Source organism: Pelmatolapia mariae, linkage group LG9, assembly GCF_036321145.2.
Source record: "Pelmatolapia mariae isolate MD_Pm_ZW linkage group LG9, Pm_UMD_F_2, whole genome shotgun sequence".
Classification (NCBI taxonomy): domain Eukaryota; kingdom Metazoa; phylum Chordata; class Actinopteri; order Cichliformes; family Cichlidae; genus Pelmatolapia; species Pelmatolapia mariae.
This window is the reverse complement of record NC_086235.1, coordinates 9,303,342-9,321,221: the sequence shown is the minus strand read 5'-3', so window position 1 is coordinate 9,321,221 and position 17,880 is coordinate 9,303,342. Positions and strand designations below refer to the sequence as shown.

Genomic DNA, 17,880 nt, shown 5'->3' with positions numbered 1-17,880 from the left:
TCCCTTCAGCCAACAGTAAACTTCTGGCGAAATGGCAAGGGCCATACACAGTTCTTCGCAGAATGGGGCCAGTGACCTATGAGATTTATCATCCCGAAAAGAAGAAACCGAAGCAGACCTACCATGTGAATCTCCTGAAAGAATGGGAAGAGCATGCCCACCAGGCCCCTGCGAAAGCTCTGATGGCAAGAGAAGTGCCAAGAGAAGGGAAGACAGAACCCGAGCAGGGATCCGATCCAATGTCTCCGGTGCTGACTCATCTTACCCCACAGCAGGCTGCTGAGCTACTCCAAATCCTTCGGGAGACGCCATCTCTGTGTTCAGGTAACCCCGGCAGGACCACCCTTGTCGAACATGTGATACGCCTAAAGGATGGACATCCCATCCGCCAACGTCCGTACCGGACGCACCACCATTAGTTTCTACCATTACCGTGGCTGCGCGTCTTTTCGTCGACCGGGCGGATAAACAAAAGGGGTGAGAGGTATATTTTGAGCGGCGCAGAGTGTGGCCAACATATTTTCCCCGCTTACCTTTAATAAAGCCGGTCGCGTAGACTCGCTGTGATCGCCGATTATACGGGTGGTTATGCAAGCCGATGGTATGGTGTTCCGGGGTTCAAATAGTGGGTTCGCGCATGCTTGAAAGGTCACGTGAACTGCATTATTTTTGTTTTTGTTTTTTTTATTGTGAAACACTGTAGGATGCCTGGAATTGGCCATAAATGTCTGTATATACATATAAATGTATTGTAGGAATACAGCAGGAAATAAGCTGTGGGAAAAAGAATGTTTGGGAAAAGAAATAATAAAGAGATGACTATTATGCCTAGTGGGAGGGGCAATGGGGTATAAAAGAGGCTGTCAGGGCCTACCTGAGGAGTCGGTGAGATGTTACAGAGAGGGTAACATGCAGACTGTGTTTTGTATATAGATGTTTGTTTTGTGTTGAATTAAGTTAGTTTTCTATTTTCTTTGTAAATAACCTTTTGTGCACCTGGGAGGCCGGCAGAATAAACTATCCACACTGAATGCTTCCTGACTACGCCTGCATTTGTTTGTTTAAGAGAGGACCCCGCGACAGTCTTCATCCCAACTATGTGTCATTGTCAATACCAGTTTACAGGTTGTTATCCTTGCTATCATCAACTTGAATACATTATAGTTAAGTTCTAATTCAATTTAGCCTTTTGTTTATTTTACTTTATTCCTCTTGTATTTATATGTATTCAGTCAGGTCTGTTTCCATCCCTTTTTAAACTTCTACTTTGATCTTGAATTTTTCACTTGGTAAGGGATTATTATGTTCTTCCTGATCTGAACTATTCTCTTCACCTGAGCTGCTATCCTGTTCTGAGTCACTGTCTTCTTTGTTTGTTAATGTTGTTTTTCTAACCATTCCTCATCAGGTGTTAATTTTGCTTGTTTATTCCCCATTTTCATAGATTTTGCTGGGCCTTCACTGGCACGCTTGACTTCAGAGTGGTTTACTGATACGGCCTTCGACTTCACCCTAGAGGTGAAGCGGTACCAGTTTTATGAGACGAAGCTCAACCGTTCTCCTCTGTCACTAGTACGTGAGCCTCAAGCAAACAACAAAATAAAATAGAAGTAGTTCAGCAGCGTATTGTGCTGTAAAATCAACTTACTCCTAGACACATACACACATAGACATTTTCGCGCTTTTACAATTTGTTAAGAAGTAATTACGGCTACCTCTAAAACCTAAGTCTAATTCGGTTCATTTTGGCGAATCCTAACCTATTTTAATTTGTTACGAAGTAATTACGGCTACCTCTAAAACCTAAGTCTAATTCGGTTCATTTTGGCGAATCCTAACCAAAATAGTGTTTCTCACCCTCAGACGTCTCACTGGTGGTTCGGATCGTCAAACTGAATCCCACCGCCGTGGACCAGACTATAAACACCGGCCTGGACCCAAATTTTAACCTCCCAGGTCTTTTCGGCCTCGTCTAAGAGGGCTGTGCACAGACTTCGGTGCTGGCTTCCCACGGCGTCAGGAGTCAGTGCTGGATCCTGGAACAGAGTCACAGATAACAGTTCTGATGTTTCTGCCCCGGCTACGAAGGACCAAAATAAATGTCAAGAGATTTATTCTAAATGACACTTCTTCAGCTGAGAGTCTAAGAGGAGAAACACACACAGACGCTGCAGTTTTAACTTGCAAGGGCGTTTCACAGAGCGCTCACATCAGAGTGGGAGCCCTGTGAAGTGCGCGCTCTGCTCTTGCCTTTATTTATACACAAGAAAGATGAATACATTTGTTCAGTGACGTGAGCGTGTGTGTGTGTGTGTGTGTGTGTGTGTGTGTGTGTGTGTGTAAGGATAGAACTGCTTGTTTGACTTCTTACTATCGCTGTGGGAAGATTCAGATACAAATATCAGAACACGTTTTATAAAGAACAATCAGTCCAAAACAATGAAAAGTACAATCAGTTCTAAGCAAGGAAATGATCATCATGCAGCATTCTATCACAAGCAAACTTATATCATTAAAAGCTTATACTGACTAAAAAATAAAATTTTCTATTGACACTTGTAAACCGAGCAGATATCTGACATTTACACAACTACATTCACGCCTCAAAATATCTTAGAAGTTTATTTTGTGACCCAGAAAGAGTTTGTTTTGCGAGATCTCGCAAAAGTTCATCGTAATTTTTTTTTCTCCCATGTCCCCTGCGGGGCTCCGTACGCAGCTGCTTAAATCTGTAGCGTCCAGATTACTTACAGCTACTTCCATGCAACTGATATAAGATGCGGTAAGCTGAACACAGCTTCAACCGTCTGTTTGTTGAAAAATAGTAACGTGACCGCACTGCATTTTCTTGTTAGTAACGGTAACGGCATTGTAACGATAGAAATAGTAATTAGTTAGATTACTCTTTACTGAAAAAAGTAATGCCGTTAGCTGCTTATAAACCGCTGAATCACGTACGTTCTAAATGGGGGGCCGTGCCAAGATGGTGGAGTGAATAGACGCTCTCTACCGATTTCTGCACAGAAAGTTTGTGAGCAATGGTAAAACCTCAAATTTATGCTGCTAACACTAATAATTCACTAAACAAGGGAAGATACAACAATCATAAGGCAAGAAGCAGGAAAATGCCGAATCAGAAAGAAGCAAAAAGGGGACTGGAAAGTTCCAATTCTAAGACAACGCCTGAGAATGCTAACGAGGAGAGTGCTACGCCCAGCAACTAGCTAATGAATAGCTGCCATAACTACGCAGCTACTGCGGTAACACTCATGTTAGCCGAAGAGGAAATGAATGAGTTCCCACCTCTCCCTGTTACACCTCTTAATTCACCAGCTCTGAAGAAGGTGATGTACAAACACAGCTCTGACCCAGTTGATGTAAACCAGATAATTTCCAGTTTATCTGCACTAATAAACATCAGGTCTGATAACATCGAGAGCATGGTGAGAGAGAACTCGAACATGGTGAGAGAGAATACGATAAAGATTGAGGGTCTCAAAAAGACGATTGATTTCTTGTGCGCGGAAATGAAAGACATGAAAGGGTAAGTTTGTGACCCGGGAAAAAAAGTAACTAAAGAGGAAGGCCGGGTGGACAACGGCCATTAGAGAATATCTGAGCTGGAAAGATATTCCAGGAGTTGGAATCTCAGACTACATGGAGTCAAGGAGACTGAGAAAAAAGACGTAAGGGGAAAGGTGATAGAGATATGCCGATCTGTTCTGGCAGAACAAAATCACAGGCTGCCTGACGCCATCGACACCGTACACCGACTCGGAGCCAAGCGCCAAAATAGCACCAGACCCAGAGGCATCGTTGTGCAGTTCACCTCCCGAGTCTACAGGGATGTTGTATGGAAAGTGGCCAAATCATCCCCCTACCTGCAGGACAATCACTACCTTTGTTCAATAATTAGACACAATAACAGTACTTTCATTACAGTAAATATATACAATAATAAAACAATAATAAAACTGTTACAATAATAAAACTGAAAATGATAAATTACTTGACTCTTTAGAAGAAAGAAGTAATTTCTGTCTCTCCAAATACCCAAATTCAATCCTCTTAATTGGTGGAGACTTTAACATCGCTTTAGATAATGCAGTTGATAGATGGCCTCCAGGGCAGCAATCTTCATACAGTGCAAACTTAAAAAATTTCATGGCAAAATTTTACGTCATGGATATCTGGAGAGAAAAATTTCCAGATGATAGACTTTTTACCTGGAGCAATAAGACAGGATCCAGGCAATCACATATTGACTTCTGGCTTGTTTCTGACTGCATTGATAAAGATAATATTACTGTTAATATACTCGCCACCCCCCTTACTGATCATAGAGCAATTTACATTAACATCCAAATGCTCACACTGGATAACATACCCTATAAATTCTCTTATTGGAAGTTAAATAACTCCTTACTAAAAGATAAAATGGTTAACACGCAGATTAATAAATTAATCGCTCATCATTGGAATAAAGCTAACACAGAGAAGTCCTTTTGTATCAAGACAGATACAAACTTTATAAGATTTATATATATCTTTTCCATGTGGGTTATTACCAGAATTCCCCAGAAGAAATCTCAGAGGAAGATAAATTAACTTTACTAGACCTTCAAAATAAATTGGACGGTTTATATCGACACAAGGCTGGGGGTGCTTTTGTAAAATCCAGGAAGAAGTGGCTGGAGGAGGGAGAACAAAATTCTGCTTTTTCAGGCTTGAAAAATACAGATTCAAAATCAACTAAATATTAATGGCATTGTCTCTGACAATCCTAGAGAAATTTCAAATTTCTGTGCCAAATTCTATACTAAACTGTACAACTCAAAATATAATGAGGATGTCTCAACACTGTTTCTCAATAATATTAAAAACCTAAAAACTATTGTTGTGGAAGATAGAAGTCACTGTGACAGCCCTCTGACTGTGGAGGAAGTTTGTAATTCTATTTCTGCACTTAAGGCCAACAAATCTCCTGGCACAGATGGTTTAACTGCAGAGTTTTATAAATCATTTTCTAATCTCCTGGCTCCGTTCTTACTGCAGGTTTTCATAGAAAGTATAGAGAATAACACCCTCCCTCCTACTCTTACTCAGGGTCTCATAACACTTATTCCAAAGCCAAACAAAGACTTACTTCTTATTGATAATTGGAGACCCATCTGTCTGCTCAATAATGACTATGAGATTATGGCTTTAGTACTTGCTAACAGAATTAAAGAGGTCTTGGATACAATTATCGATGAGACACAATCAGGCTTTATGAGAAATAGACACATTTCTAATGACATTAGAATGGTTTTGGATCTACTTGATTACTCTGATTTGGTATCTGACAATAGCTTCATTCTCTTCCTGGATTTTTAAAAGGCTTTTGATACAATTGAACATCAATTTAGTTTCCACTCTTTGGAAAAATTTGGCATTTTTCTGTAAAGCTGTCAAAACCTTGTACACGAATGGCAATAGCTCAATTAAAATGATTAACGGCTCCACCCCGAGATTTGACCTGTTATACAAGGAATCACCATAGCTGATAAGGAGCTCATCATCAGCCAGCTAGCTGATGACACCACACTCTTCTTGAAGAATGCAAATCAAATCCGTCCAGCCCTTAGTGTTATTAGTGATTTCTCTGAGGCATCTGGTTTATGTCTAAATCTAAAAAAATGTGAATTGCTAGCAATTAAAGGCTGCACTGCAAATGCTATCTGTAACATTTCTGTTAAACAAGAAGTCACATACCCAGGACTGTTAATATCCAAAGACCAAAAGTCAAGATGCTCGTCAAACTTCACTCCGATTATACAAAAAACATGAAAAAAGTTCAACCAGTGGCTGCAAAGGTAGAGTGTTAATTACTAAAGCTGAAGGGATATCCCGACTGGCATATGCTGCTCTCTCCTTACATCTGGATAAGAAAATTAGTAAAGACATTGGCCGCGTGTTCTTTAATTTTATATAGAAAAACCATAACAACAGAGATATTTTATTTAAAAATAAATCACATTTCCTGGTAACTTGGGTCCAAAATGGGATCCTATTGGTGGCTCAGCTGGTTAATAAAGAGGGAGTACTACTTACTTACAATGAATTTCTTACACTATATAATTTTCCAGTCAGTGTTCGGGAATTCTCAATGGTGCATGGTGCCATACCCTCAGGTACTTTAATGTTATATAAAAACACTGACAGCTCAATATCTACCTCAGTCACTCGCCCTGATCCAGCTGAGTCAGCAGTGGGAAAAATCTGCTTTTCACAGGAACTTTGTAACAGCAATAAGAGAATACTTAGTTTATTCCAAGATGATTTCGTGTCTCTCCCATATATATAATATCTTACTGGAACCGACATGTTCCAGATATCACCTGGAAGACAGTCTGGATGATCCCATAAATATCTAATTGCAAACAAGGTGAAGGTAATCTCATATAAAATTCTTCATAAATGTTACCCAGCCAGTCACTATATGGTAACATTTAAAAGAGACATAAATACTAATTGAACTTTCTGTGGGGATCATCCAGAAACTGTGACACATTTTTTTTGGTACTGTTCCTCTACACAGAGATTCTGGAAGGAATTTAGCAGTTTTGTTATTGTCCATATTTTAATGGAGTTTTCTTAATGATGGGAAAATGTTTTATTCGTTTTTTTAAGTTCTCCAGGAAGAATGATAAATGTTTTTATAATACATTTGTTAATACTTTTAGCTAAAAAATTTTATCCATAAATGTAAGTTTATTAATAAAACACCATATTTCTGCGTTTTTATAAGGATATGGAATTGTACATACAATCAATATCAGACTCAACCAACAAAAAGCCTCTCAGAACAATATATATATGTTGTTTTTTTTCGCGTACTCATATAATTATTTTTTTTACCCCTGGTTTTGTATGTTCATGTTCTGTTCTTTCGTAAACTTCATCTGTTTGTATGTTGTACACTCATTGTGTGTTCAATAAAGTTCAATAAAAAAAAGTACGTTCTAAATGAAGCTTCAGACGTCACTAATCACGTGACTCTGGCAAAACGAATCAAGCCTCGACACAGTGCTTCTGAAGCAGCGTGTTGATCTTTTTGACACACGCACCAGAGCATCAGCTTCAAGCGGACCATCACTACCTCTCACATCTAAAGGTAAGTGCCAAGGTAACTTTGAACTGAGTTCAGTCAATCTCGAGTTTTTCGAAGTTTTCTGAATGAAGTTTTCTGTTGCTCTCTGTGAGAGAAGACCGTTAAAGGCGAGGCTCTCCAGAGTGTAGCAAAACAGGAAACAGCAGCTGTGTGTGTGTAAGTGTGCAAACGAATAGATTAGAAGTGCAAGTGAGCCACGAGTATAGAAAGGTCAAGTTTCGTGAGTTGTTTTTCTCACCACTGATCACGTGCTCAACACTCTACACATACTTGCATCACACGCGCCCTCTCAAGCATCAGTATTGTACAATTCTGGGCGTCACGTGAGTTGCAGGTGTTACCATATAACGGAAATCTCCATTGTTCTGTAGCAGTGGTTCTCAAATGTTTCACAATGAGTTTCACTCTTACGAGCGACATCAAAGCGCAGTAGTATAGGCCTATTTAACACCACATACACATACTTGCCAACATTCAAAAGGGCTCTGTGTGTGTGTGTGTGTGTGTGTGTGTGTGTGTGTGTGTGTGTGTACAAGTGAGCTGGTGTTCCAGATCAACTGGAGTTGGTTGAACAGATGTGTGGCAGACTTGCTTTTCAGGAGCCGCTACCGACAAAACAGCAAATAAACACCAAATGTGTCATCTGTGACATTTGTGAGGTTACCTCAAACACACTCCGTCAGTCTTGTTCGTCTTGAACAACTAAATGTTTAAAAATGTCGCGGGTTTACCTGGTGATATTCTCATGCCGATGCTGTTCACAGGACAGCAAGAGTAAACGATCGGGAGAATCTTGTCTTCGTCATCGTTCCCCTCGTACGTGTTATCACTCCGATTTCAGCGTTTTAGCTGCACAATTAACGTGTGCAGTTTACTTTGTGCGCGCTCAAATGGAGTTGAGTCAACCAGCGCCACCTGTGGCTGAGTACCATAGCCTACAGCCAGATTAACTTGTGACACACATCTGCACCTGGCTCTATCGCCACGTTTGAATTCGTTTCAAGCACAATACATGTGGAACTTTCTATTTTGTTTGATTTTGTGTCTTGCAAATAAACCTTCAAAATAAATGAAATTTTATTATGTATTTATGTTTGGCCTACATCAGTAAGAAATGCCAAATTATATACACAAAGTTATAGACATCATCATTCATGAAATCATCATTCATGATGATTTCAATAACATCACATAATAACATGTAACATCACATCCTGTAAGCATAGTCTGCCTGTGTCTTTTCTCTGGAAATGAACATTTTCAGCCAATATAGGTAATACATCAACATGGCTGCCATGGCTAAGTTAGGAATATTTATAATGTAATTTACAAAACTTGCATATGATCTGCAATTTGTAGCAGATCTACTGACTGTCACAGAGCAGCTGGAGCAGTCTCAAATGGAGGTCAGTCCACTACTGCCACCTGTGGCCAAGTGCCATAGCCTACTACTAGATTAACTCGTGACACATCTGCACCTGTTTCTATGACTACACTGAGTAGAGTCTGAGTGGCTGCACTTACACTGGTGCATTCAAATCCACCCACAAACACATTGAAAGATGCAATGCCAGCAATGTGGATTGTCAAGACTCAAACCAACCATTAAGCAAAGACAGCAGGGATCACTTGTTTTTGTTTATTATACAGCCAGATTTACTTGTGACACACATGTGCAGCTTTATCACCTATTTTGAATTTGTTTCAAGCACAATACATTTGTAACTTTCAGTGTTTTCCGGTCTTCCAAAAGAAGAAAAAAACCCTTCAACTACATGACATGCAATTGTGTATTTGTTTTCACCTTATCATACACCAAGGGCGTAGATTTGGCATAGACGGAAGGGACATGTCCCCACCAATATCCAGCGATTATTGAATTGTCCCCACCAATAATTTGATCTCTTCAAGTAAAGAAAAACAAACCCGATAGAAAGAAAAACACGATCTGTCAACGTCTCATTCACCCAGTGGTGCAGAAAGAGTTAAATTACGTTCGCTACTGGAGTCCTACCTCATGTGACAAATATGGCCAATGAGATTGGCTGTGCCTTTCAGGGAGCTCTGTTTAGTTTTAGCAGCGACAAGCCTGCGCTGCAAGAACCTGCAAGGAGGAGAGGAGGACGGCAGCAAAAAGGAAGAACCTGGATATAAGAAAGTATTTTTCAAAGAAACCTGTAAGTCAAGCTCACTCATAAAATGTGTCCGTCATAATAACGTTACAGGCTATGCTGGGCTTTGGCCCACATGAGTCTAAAATTGTATGTAACCATGAATAACGTGTTTTGGAAACTAACTGCACAACAGGCAGCACTGTTAGTTATCTCAGTCTCCCAGAGTAGCATTTCTAATTTTGATTGAAACTGTCAGAGAAAACGGCAGCCTCGAGCAAGCCAGGATATTAGTTTACAGAGGCTGTTAAAATTATATGTCTAACGTTAAAATGTTGGTGACACAATAATTTCATCCTAATGGTACTGACATATTCACAGGGTTCATTTTTGAGACAAAATATCATGAGGTAGTCATGATTTTGCAAATAATCTACCTTGTAGTGCAGTTTGCACAAATTGTTTTAAAAATGCACTCACCCTACAAACATTACTGATGAGTCAAGATCTGCACAAAGTGACAGAAACACTGAAGCAGCTACACATTTTATTCTTATTGTAATGTATGTCCTATTTGTCAGGTGACAGAAGAACCAACACAAAGCTCAGAGAGTAATGGTGACACAAGATCACAGGTGGAATTGGATGATGACTTGGTGGTTCATGACTGTATTTGAAGCACATGTGTGACTGCATGTATTTGGAATGTCTCACTGTTATTTATCAGGTGACAGAGGCAGCTCTGCCATGTTGTAGCTCGGACAGAGGTGAAGAGGCGAGGTCACAGGTGACTGACTGATGATTTGGTGCTATACATTAACTAGTATTTATTATCATGACAATTTTTAGGCTGCTGATATAAATTGATTCATTTGACAAAGAATCTGAATTGACAAATCTCACTTTTTATATGGCACGAATCAATGTGTTATTTTATCAAGTGGCAATATGTCCTAGTGCAGTCAGAGGGGAAGAGCCAGGGCCAAAGGTGAGGCACATCAAGCACATAATAATAATTTTGTGGTAATCTTAGATGAGTAGTTTTATGGACAAAACCCACCAGGTCATTCAGTGTTCCGTTAGTGCTAATGTATCAGAGATGCTGGTGTACTATAACTGAAGTAATGTTCTTAAGTCCTTAAAGTCATATTCTTTTTGTCATGACTGTATTTGAAGCTGTTTTTATTTTTGTATGATACCTGATTTATATGGAATATGGCTGAAGTAAACTAAAGTCTAAAATACTTAGTCAGTCAGTTGTTTAATAGTAATTTAACATTATATAATTCACATATAAAACTATGAATTGTAATTTTAAATGGTTTAAAAGCATGTAGAATATCATATATAGGCAAGTATATTTCTCCTTCTTTTTATCAAGAAGCAAAGACAAAAAGGAAAAAAAAAAAGAAACAGGGCAGGGTTCGGTGGTTGAATCATCCGTCCCCACCAATGCCAAAACCAAATCTACGCCCTTGTCATACACTTGAAGTTTTACAAATCACCACTCCTTTTGTTAATATCATTTCAGTCTCAGACAATCTAGTTTTTCTTACAGAGATTGAATGCACCTTCTGCGGATGGCGGTACCACACAGTGTGCGTGGACTTCCCCTGTACAGAAGGCAACTACAAATGTTGTGAATGCTAAATAAACAGAAACAAATCATCCCTGCTGTCTTTGCTTAATGATTGGTTTTAGTCTTGACAATCCACATTGCTGGCATTGCATCTTTCAATGCCAGCAATGCCAGGTATCAGTGCTCAAACCTTTTGTGTTTGTTTCCAATAAGTTGCCCACCTCGGGAAACAAAAATGTGTTCTTTTACTTGTCAGATGAACATATGAGACACTTTGACTCTTCAGTGCAGTGTGGAGCCTAACAAAGATCTGTTTTGTGTCCCAGCTGATCAGCAGGAGGAGAAGAGTCTGACGGAGCAGCAGAGGAACATTTTCAGCTACTTGGACTCAGCTCAGCCACTACAGAGAAAACAATGAGCTCAACACAGAAGGTGACAGACAGAGCAGGGCGATATGACCAAAAATATTTATCACGATATACATTTTAAAATTTGCGATAACAATATAACTGACGATATAATTGACACTAGACAAAATACTTTACAACTCCACAACTTTATTAGTGCAAAAAAACCCATCAATCTATTTTCACTTAAACAAGCAGCTGTTTTTTATGTGCATTAAAGTTATATAAAAATTTAACAGTGCAAATGCAAATTCCTTGCTGACAGTTTAACTAAAAGGCATTTCCAGTGGAAATTGACCGACATATCCTGAGCATAACCATGTATAATATCCACAAAACTTAAAAAGAGGTTATACAGTCGTGGCCAAAAGTTTTGAAAATTGCATAAATATTGGAAATTGGAAAAGTTGCTGCTTAAGTTTTTCTAATAGCAATTTGCATACACTCCAGAATGTTATGAAGAGTGATCAGATGAATTGCATCGTCCTTCTTTGCCATGAAAATTCACTTAATCCCCAAAAACCCTTACCACTGCATTTCATTGCTGTCATTAAAGGACCTGCTGAGACCATTTCAGTAATCGTCTTCTTAACTCAGGTGAGAATGTTGACGAGCACAAGGCTGGAGATTATGATTATGTCAGGCTGATTAGGTTAGAATGGCAGACCTGACATGTTAAAAGGAGGGTGGTGCTTGAAATCATTGTTCTTCCATTGTTAACCATGGTGACCTGCAAAGAAATGCATGCAGCCATTATTGTGTTGCATAAAAATGGCTTCACAGGCAAGAATATTGTGGCTACTAAGATTGCATCTAAATCAACAATTTATAGGATCATCAAGAACTTCAAGGAAAGATGTTCAATTTTTGATAAGAAGGCTTCAGGGCGTCCAAGAAAGTCCAGCGAGCGCCAGGATCGTCTCCTAAACACGATTCAGCTGCGTGATCAGAGTGTCACCAGTGCAGAGCGTGCTCAGGAATGGCAGCAGGCAGGTGTGAGCGCATCTGCACGCACAGTGAGGCGAAGACTTTTGGAAGATGGCCTGGTGTCAAGAAGGGCATCAAAGAAGCCACTTCTCTCCAAAAGAAACATCAGGGGCAGATTGATCTTCCACAGAAAGTATGGTGAATGGACTGCTGAGGACTGGGGCAAAGTCATATTCTCCAGTGAAGCCTGTTTCCGATTGTTTGGGGCATCTGGAAAAAGGTTTGTCTGAAGAAGAAAAGGTGAGCGCTACCATCAGTCCTGTGTCATGCCAACAGCAAAGCATCCTGAGACCATTCATGTGTGGGGTTGCTTCTCATCCAAGGGAGTGGGCTCACTCACAATTTTGCCGAAAAACACAGTCATGAATAAGGAATGGTACTAAAACAGCCTCCAACAGCAACTTCTTCCAACAACAGTTTGGTAAACAACAATTCCTACATAAGGCACACAGGATTATAAGGGGCACCGTCGATTTTCAGAAAAATCAAAGGATTGATTTTAAGTGTGCCGTATTTTCCAAAAAACACAGTAATAACGACGGCCTGCTAGCACGCTCTACCACAAATAGTGCTTTGTTGTGTATCTGATGGATGAAAGCTAAACCAGTTCCACACCACTGAAGTTGCAGCGTTTTTACAAACCAGTTCTGGTTCATCTGTTTCATTCAACGATCCACTTTCGCCCTTCTCATTCTCCGTCGCTGCCATGCTTTTTCCTCCATGTGCGTATGAAAACAAAGGCACTGCACATGCATGTTTTACCCATATTCTATCGTAATATTTCACTTTCCTATCGTTGCCAACATTATACCAGTATAACCGTGAACGGTATGATATAGCCCAGCCCTACATGAAAGGCAACCTGATCGTGCACTAATCACACATTAAAATGAACAAAAGAGGCAAAACTGTGTGCCAGAGTCAGGGGTCAGTATTTTGTTTTTATGTCACAGCACCAGAACGATTGCAGGTGCTCATAAGTAGTTACCATAAATCACCACCTTTCATGGTCTCAGCACATCGACTCTGTTATTAAGAAAATGGGACGAGGCATAGCTATGGCTATGAAATGCTCTTTCTGTATCACTTCTTCAATTATGAAAGATGTCATTAATACACTAGTAATGTCTCATCTGGAGTATTGTTCAATCATTTGGTCAGCAGCTAATAAGACAGATCTTAACAGACTCCAGTTAGTCCAGAATAAGGCGTCCAGATTAGTGTTAAGATGTTTATACTATACTAATATCGATAAAATGCATAATCAACTTTCTTGGCTTCCTGTACAGGCTAAAATATTCTATGGCTTACTTGTATTTATAAAGAAAGCAATTCTGTTAAACACACCACATTTATTTCTGCTCAGCTGCAGTATCCAGATGAAATACATAATCATATTACACAGTTTTCAACAAACTGCAATTTAGTAAATGCTCGAGTTAAAACTGTTATATTTAGAGCAACTTTTAAGTGGAATAAATTGCCTTATAAAATTAGAGAATTAGCAACTATTCAAAACTTCAATGAACACTTAAAAGCCGATTTACAGAGTTTTTAGTTGTTGTAAATATTGTAAGAGATGATTTGTTTTTGAAATTTGTGTAATGTGCCTCAATGTTATTGATATCATTATTATTATTATTATTATTATTATTATTGACTGCTTATATTTTAACAATTGTGAAACCTCACTGTGGATGTAAGAGCCAAATTATGTGGATATCTTGAATCCACTTTATTGTGTAATATTTTATGTGATTGTATTTGACGGAAGACGAGCAACATCTGCTGTGGAAGCTAATGGGGTTCCTTTGAATAAACAAATAAACAAACATAAGATTTATTATCACTGAATAATTATGTATAAATCTATAAAAATTATAGAAATATGTAATAGGAAACATAATATAATATAATATAAATTATAAAATAATATAAAAGTGTGTGTGTGTGTGTGTGTGTGTACAATCAGGAGGGATGGGCATGATTTTAGTGTTTTTAAACAGTCATGAATTATTTTTAGCACCAGGTTGGATGTAATGTGTTAGAACTACCAGCAGGTGGGGATAAGAGACCTTTAAGGCAGTGGTCCCCAACCTTTTTTGCGCCACGGACCGGTTTGTGCCCGACAATATTTTCATGGACCGGCCATTAAGGTGCCGCTGATAAATACAACAAAATAAAACTAGTACCGGTACCGAAAAAAAGAAGATTTATTCATAACACACGTGAAAAGACTCAGGAAAACCGAGTTAACGAAAAAAACGATAACAAAATAACGCTAAAAACCGATTAAAAGCCCTGAAAACCATACATTTCACACCCGAGTCTCACTCTCGCGGCCCGGTACCAAATGACTCACGGACCGGTACCGGTCCATGGCCCGGGGGTTGGGGACCGCTGCTTTAAGGTGTTTGGTGCCACGCTCGACCTTCAGGTTTAAAACTAGTGTTAATGGAGGGAGTTTGAAGGTTCAGTTTGCTCCACGACTGCATTTCACTCACTGCCTCTGTTTGTATCTCTGTCACTGCAGGACCAACATGGAGTGAGAAGTCAGCGCTCTCAGGAGGCCGACAAACCTCACAGAAGAAAGAGAGAGAAAAAACACACCTGTGACGAGTGTGGGAAAGGTTTTACTGGGAAGGCTGAACTAAAACGTCATCAGGTTATCCACACTGGAGAGAGACCGTTCAGCTGTGACTTGTGTGGAAAGTCTTTTTCCAGGAAGGGTCACCTAAAACAACACCAACTCATCCACAGTGGAGTTAAAGCGTACAGCTGTGATCAGTGTGGCAGAGCTTTTACTCACAGTAGCAACTTACAGAGGCATCTAGTTACCCACTCTGGAATTAAGGCATACAGCTGTGACGAGTGTGGGAAGGAGTTTACTGAGAAGGCTTCACTAAAACAGCATCAGGTCATCCACACTGGAGAGAGACCGTTCAGCTGTGACTTGTGTGGAAAGTCTTTTTCCTTGAAGGGTTCCCTAAAACAACACCAACTCATCCACAGTGGAGTTAAAGCGTACAGCTGTGATCAGTGTGGCAGAGCTTTTACTCACAGTAGCAACTTACAGAGGCATCTAGTTACCCACTCTGGAATTAAGGCATACAGCTGTGACGTCTGTGGGAAGGAGTTCACTGAGAAGGCTAAACTAAAACAGCATCAGGTCATCCACACTGGAGAGAGACCGTTCAGCTGTGACTTGTGTGGAAAGTCTTTTTCCTTGAAGGGTTCCCTAAAAAGACACCAACTCATCCACAGTGGAGTTAAAGCGTACAGCTGTGATCAGTGTGGCAGAGCTTTTACTCAAAGTAGCGGCTTACAGAGTCATCTAGTTACCCACTCTGGAATTAAGGCATACAGCTGTGACATCTGTGGAAAAACTTTCAGCCAGAGAGGAAGCCGAAATAAACACCTACGCATTCACACCAGACATGATGTGTACTGCTGTGAACAGTGTGGCAAATACTTTGCTACAGACTCAAACTTACAACAACACATGTTTACCCACACTGAGGAGAGACCTAATAAATGTGACCTGTGTGAGAAGACTTTTAAATCTCCACATCACCTGAGACGACACCAACAGATCCACACCAGAAAGAGACTCTACAAGTGCAGTTACTGTGAGGTATGGATTTATATTGTTGTCATTTTAGCCTGACTGTTTGGAACAACTCTGCTCATTAAACTGTGTTAGCATGTTAGCAATTCTACTGCATGGAAAAGCAGCTCTGAGTGATTATTCAGATTTTCATTTCAGTTATGATTTTAGTATTACTGGAGTATTATGGTGGTAGTATTGTAGTTATTGCAGCCCAGTAAACTGAGTGTGTTAACTGAAACAGTAAAATGTAATTGGACGTCTGCAGAGATGCTCATTATTTCAGGCGACGTTCAGGATAAAAATGTTGAAGGACTGACTTACACTGTCTTTGTGTCTTTGTTTAGAAGCAGAGCGACACAGATGGATCCAGTTCTCAACCCTGTCATCACTGTGGTGGTGGGAAAGACTTTCATTGTGACATTTGTGGAAAAACCTTCAGTTGCCAAGCTGACCTAAAAACACATCAATGTAGACACACTGGAGACAAACTGAAATATTGCAAAGAATGTGGGAGAAGCTTCACCACACCAAGTGACTTAAAACGCCATGAACTGATTCACAGTGGGGTTAAAAAGCATCTCTGTGATCAGTGTGGGTCATCCTTCACCACTATATGGGGGCTTAAATCACACAAACGAGTCCACACAGGAGAGAAACCATACAAGTGCAGACACTGTGACAAAAGCTTCTCACATTCAAGTCAACGTAACAGGCATGAACGTGCACACATGGAAGGAAACTACAGCTGTGACCAGTGTGACAAGAGCTTCAGGAATCTCAGTTCATACTCCAAACACAAACGATCCCACGTTACTAATAAACTGTTTCACTGTTACCAATGTGCCCAAACATTCACCTCATTGTCTGCTCTGTGCAAACATCAGCGTGATCACTCAGGGCTGTAATCACTCCCATCACTGGATCACAGTGAATCTGAAGAGACAGAAAGATCCTCTGGTTTCAGTGTCAGACTCAAAAAGCTTGAGATCAGGCTCCACAGAGTTCAGATAGAATCATTTAAACTTGTGTTGAACTGAACTGGTTGCTGGGCTGAACTTCTACATAATACAGATTTACATGGGATCTTATTTTCTGTCGTTTTACTGAGTCAGTTTTGTCCTTTTTTCTCTGTCCTGGTTTTGCTCGTCTGTAAATAATTGAAACTCAGTCAAATAGTTCATTGTTCTCCAGCAAAACGTTTTGGAAACTCATGTTTAACCTTTAAACTCTGACATGTTTTAGCACACAAGGCTTCATCGGGGAGTTCACTCATGATTGGACCATGAGAATAAATGTTTTTAGTTCTTTCAAAGAGAGTCTTGGAGCTGTTTGATGTTTCTATTTTCTCTACATAAAGGAAGAAACTATTTTTCTTGCTTTATGTAGTGTGGAAGTTTTTAATGTTTCTTTTATCTGTGATGTTCTTGAATGTGTTCACATGAAGATGGTACAAATAAACTGTCCTTTCAGCTTTAGCTCCTAATTTATTCATTATTTATGGATGTAGCACAGCAGCAGTTTCTTGATTAACACATGGAGGGCTCGGGATCTGATGGTAAATAATGTTTTGTGTCCTTGTACACATCATACAGCTCAGCTGTTCCACAGATGTCAGGTTTACACAGTGGGATGGTTTGTAAGAACGCAGCTCTCCTGTGGATAAATCCTTACTCTTAGCCTCAGGACCTCACACAGTCCCAGCAGGTTCGGTCAGAAGATTTATCTCTTATACCAAAACTTCACAGAGTCTCCTTTGCTGTGCTGTTTTCACAAAGAAACATAAACTGAAGACCTGCACTTACAATGTTTTAATTAGTTTAGCAGATTCAGTGTCTTCATGATCGAATCTGCTGTTTTTGTGCTGCTGTTAGTAGAAAGCCAGTTAATACTGAAATGAACTGGCTGCATGCATCTCTGAATGTAAATTGGTGCACTATTAATAGATCACTCTGGAACGGTGTCATCACCCTAATTTGCCCACTTAGTAAATCTCACTCATATCCAAGAAATTGAAATAAATCTTGTTTCCCTGC

General features: G+C 39.8%; 1 protein-coding gene across 1 annotated transcript; it reads left to right on the top strand.

The window, feature by feature from the left end:
* Positions 1-62: 62 nt before the first annotated feature.
* LOC134634108 (zinc finger protein 345-like) lies at positions 63-17,280 on the top strand. Its single transcript, XM_063483177.1, has 6 exons — positions 63-324; positions 1,445-1,576; positions 1,864-1,956; positions 11,807-11,847; positions 14,771-15,871; positions 16,192-17,280. The coding sequence occupies exons 1-6, from the start codon at positions 63-65 to the stop codon at positions 16,750-16,752; spliced, it is 2,190 nt and encodes a 729-aa protein (XP_063339247.1). The 3' UTR covers positions 16,753-17,280.
* Positions 17,281-17,880: the final 600 nt, after the last annotated feature.

Excerpts from the sequence above, each read along its gene's own strand:
- LOC134634108 (XM_063483177.1), top strand. The coding sequence starts at position 63 with ATGGGGCCAGTGACCTATGAGATTTATCATCCCGAAAAGAAGAAACCG. Across the intron at positions 1,957-11,806 it reads CCCAAATTTTAACCTCCCAG|GACCTGCTGAGACCATTTCA; the intron begins GTCTTTTCGGCC and ends CTGTCATTAAAG. Across the intron at positions 11,848-14,770 it reads TAATCGTCTTCTTAACTCAG|GACCAACATGGAGTGAGAAG; the intron begins GTGAGAATGTTG and ends CTGTCACTGCAG.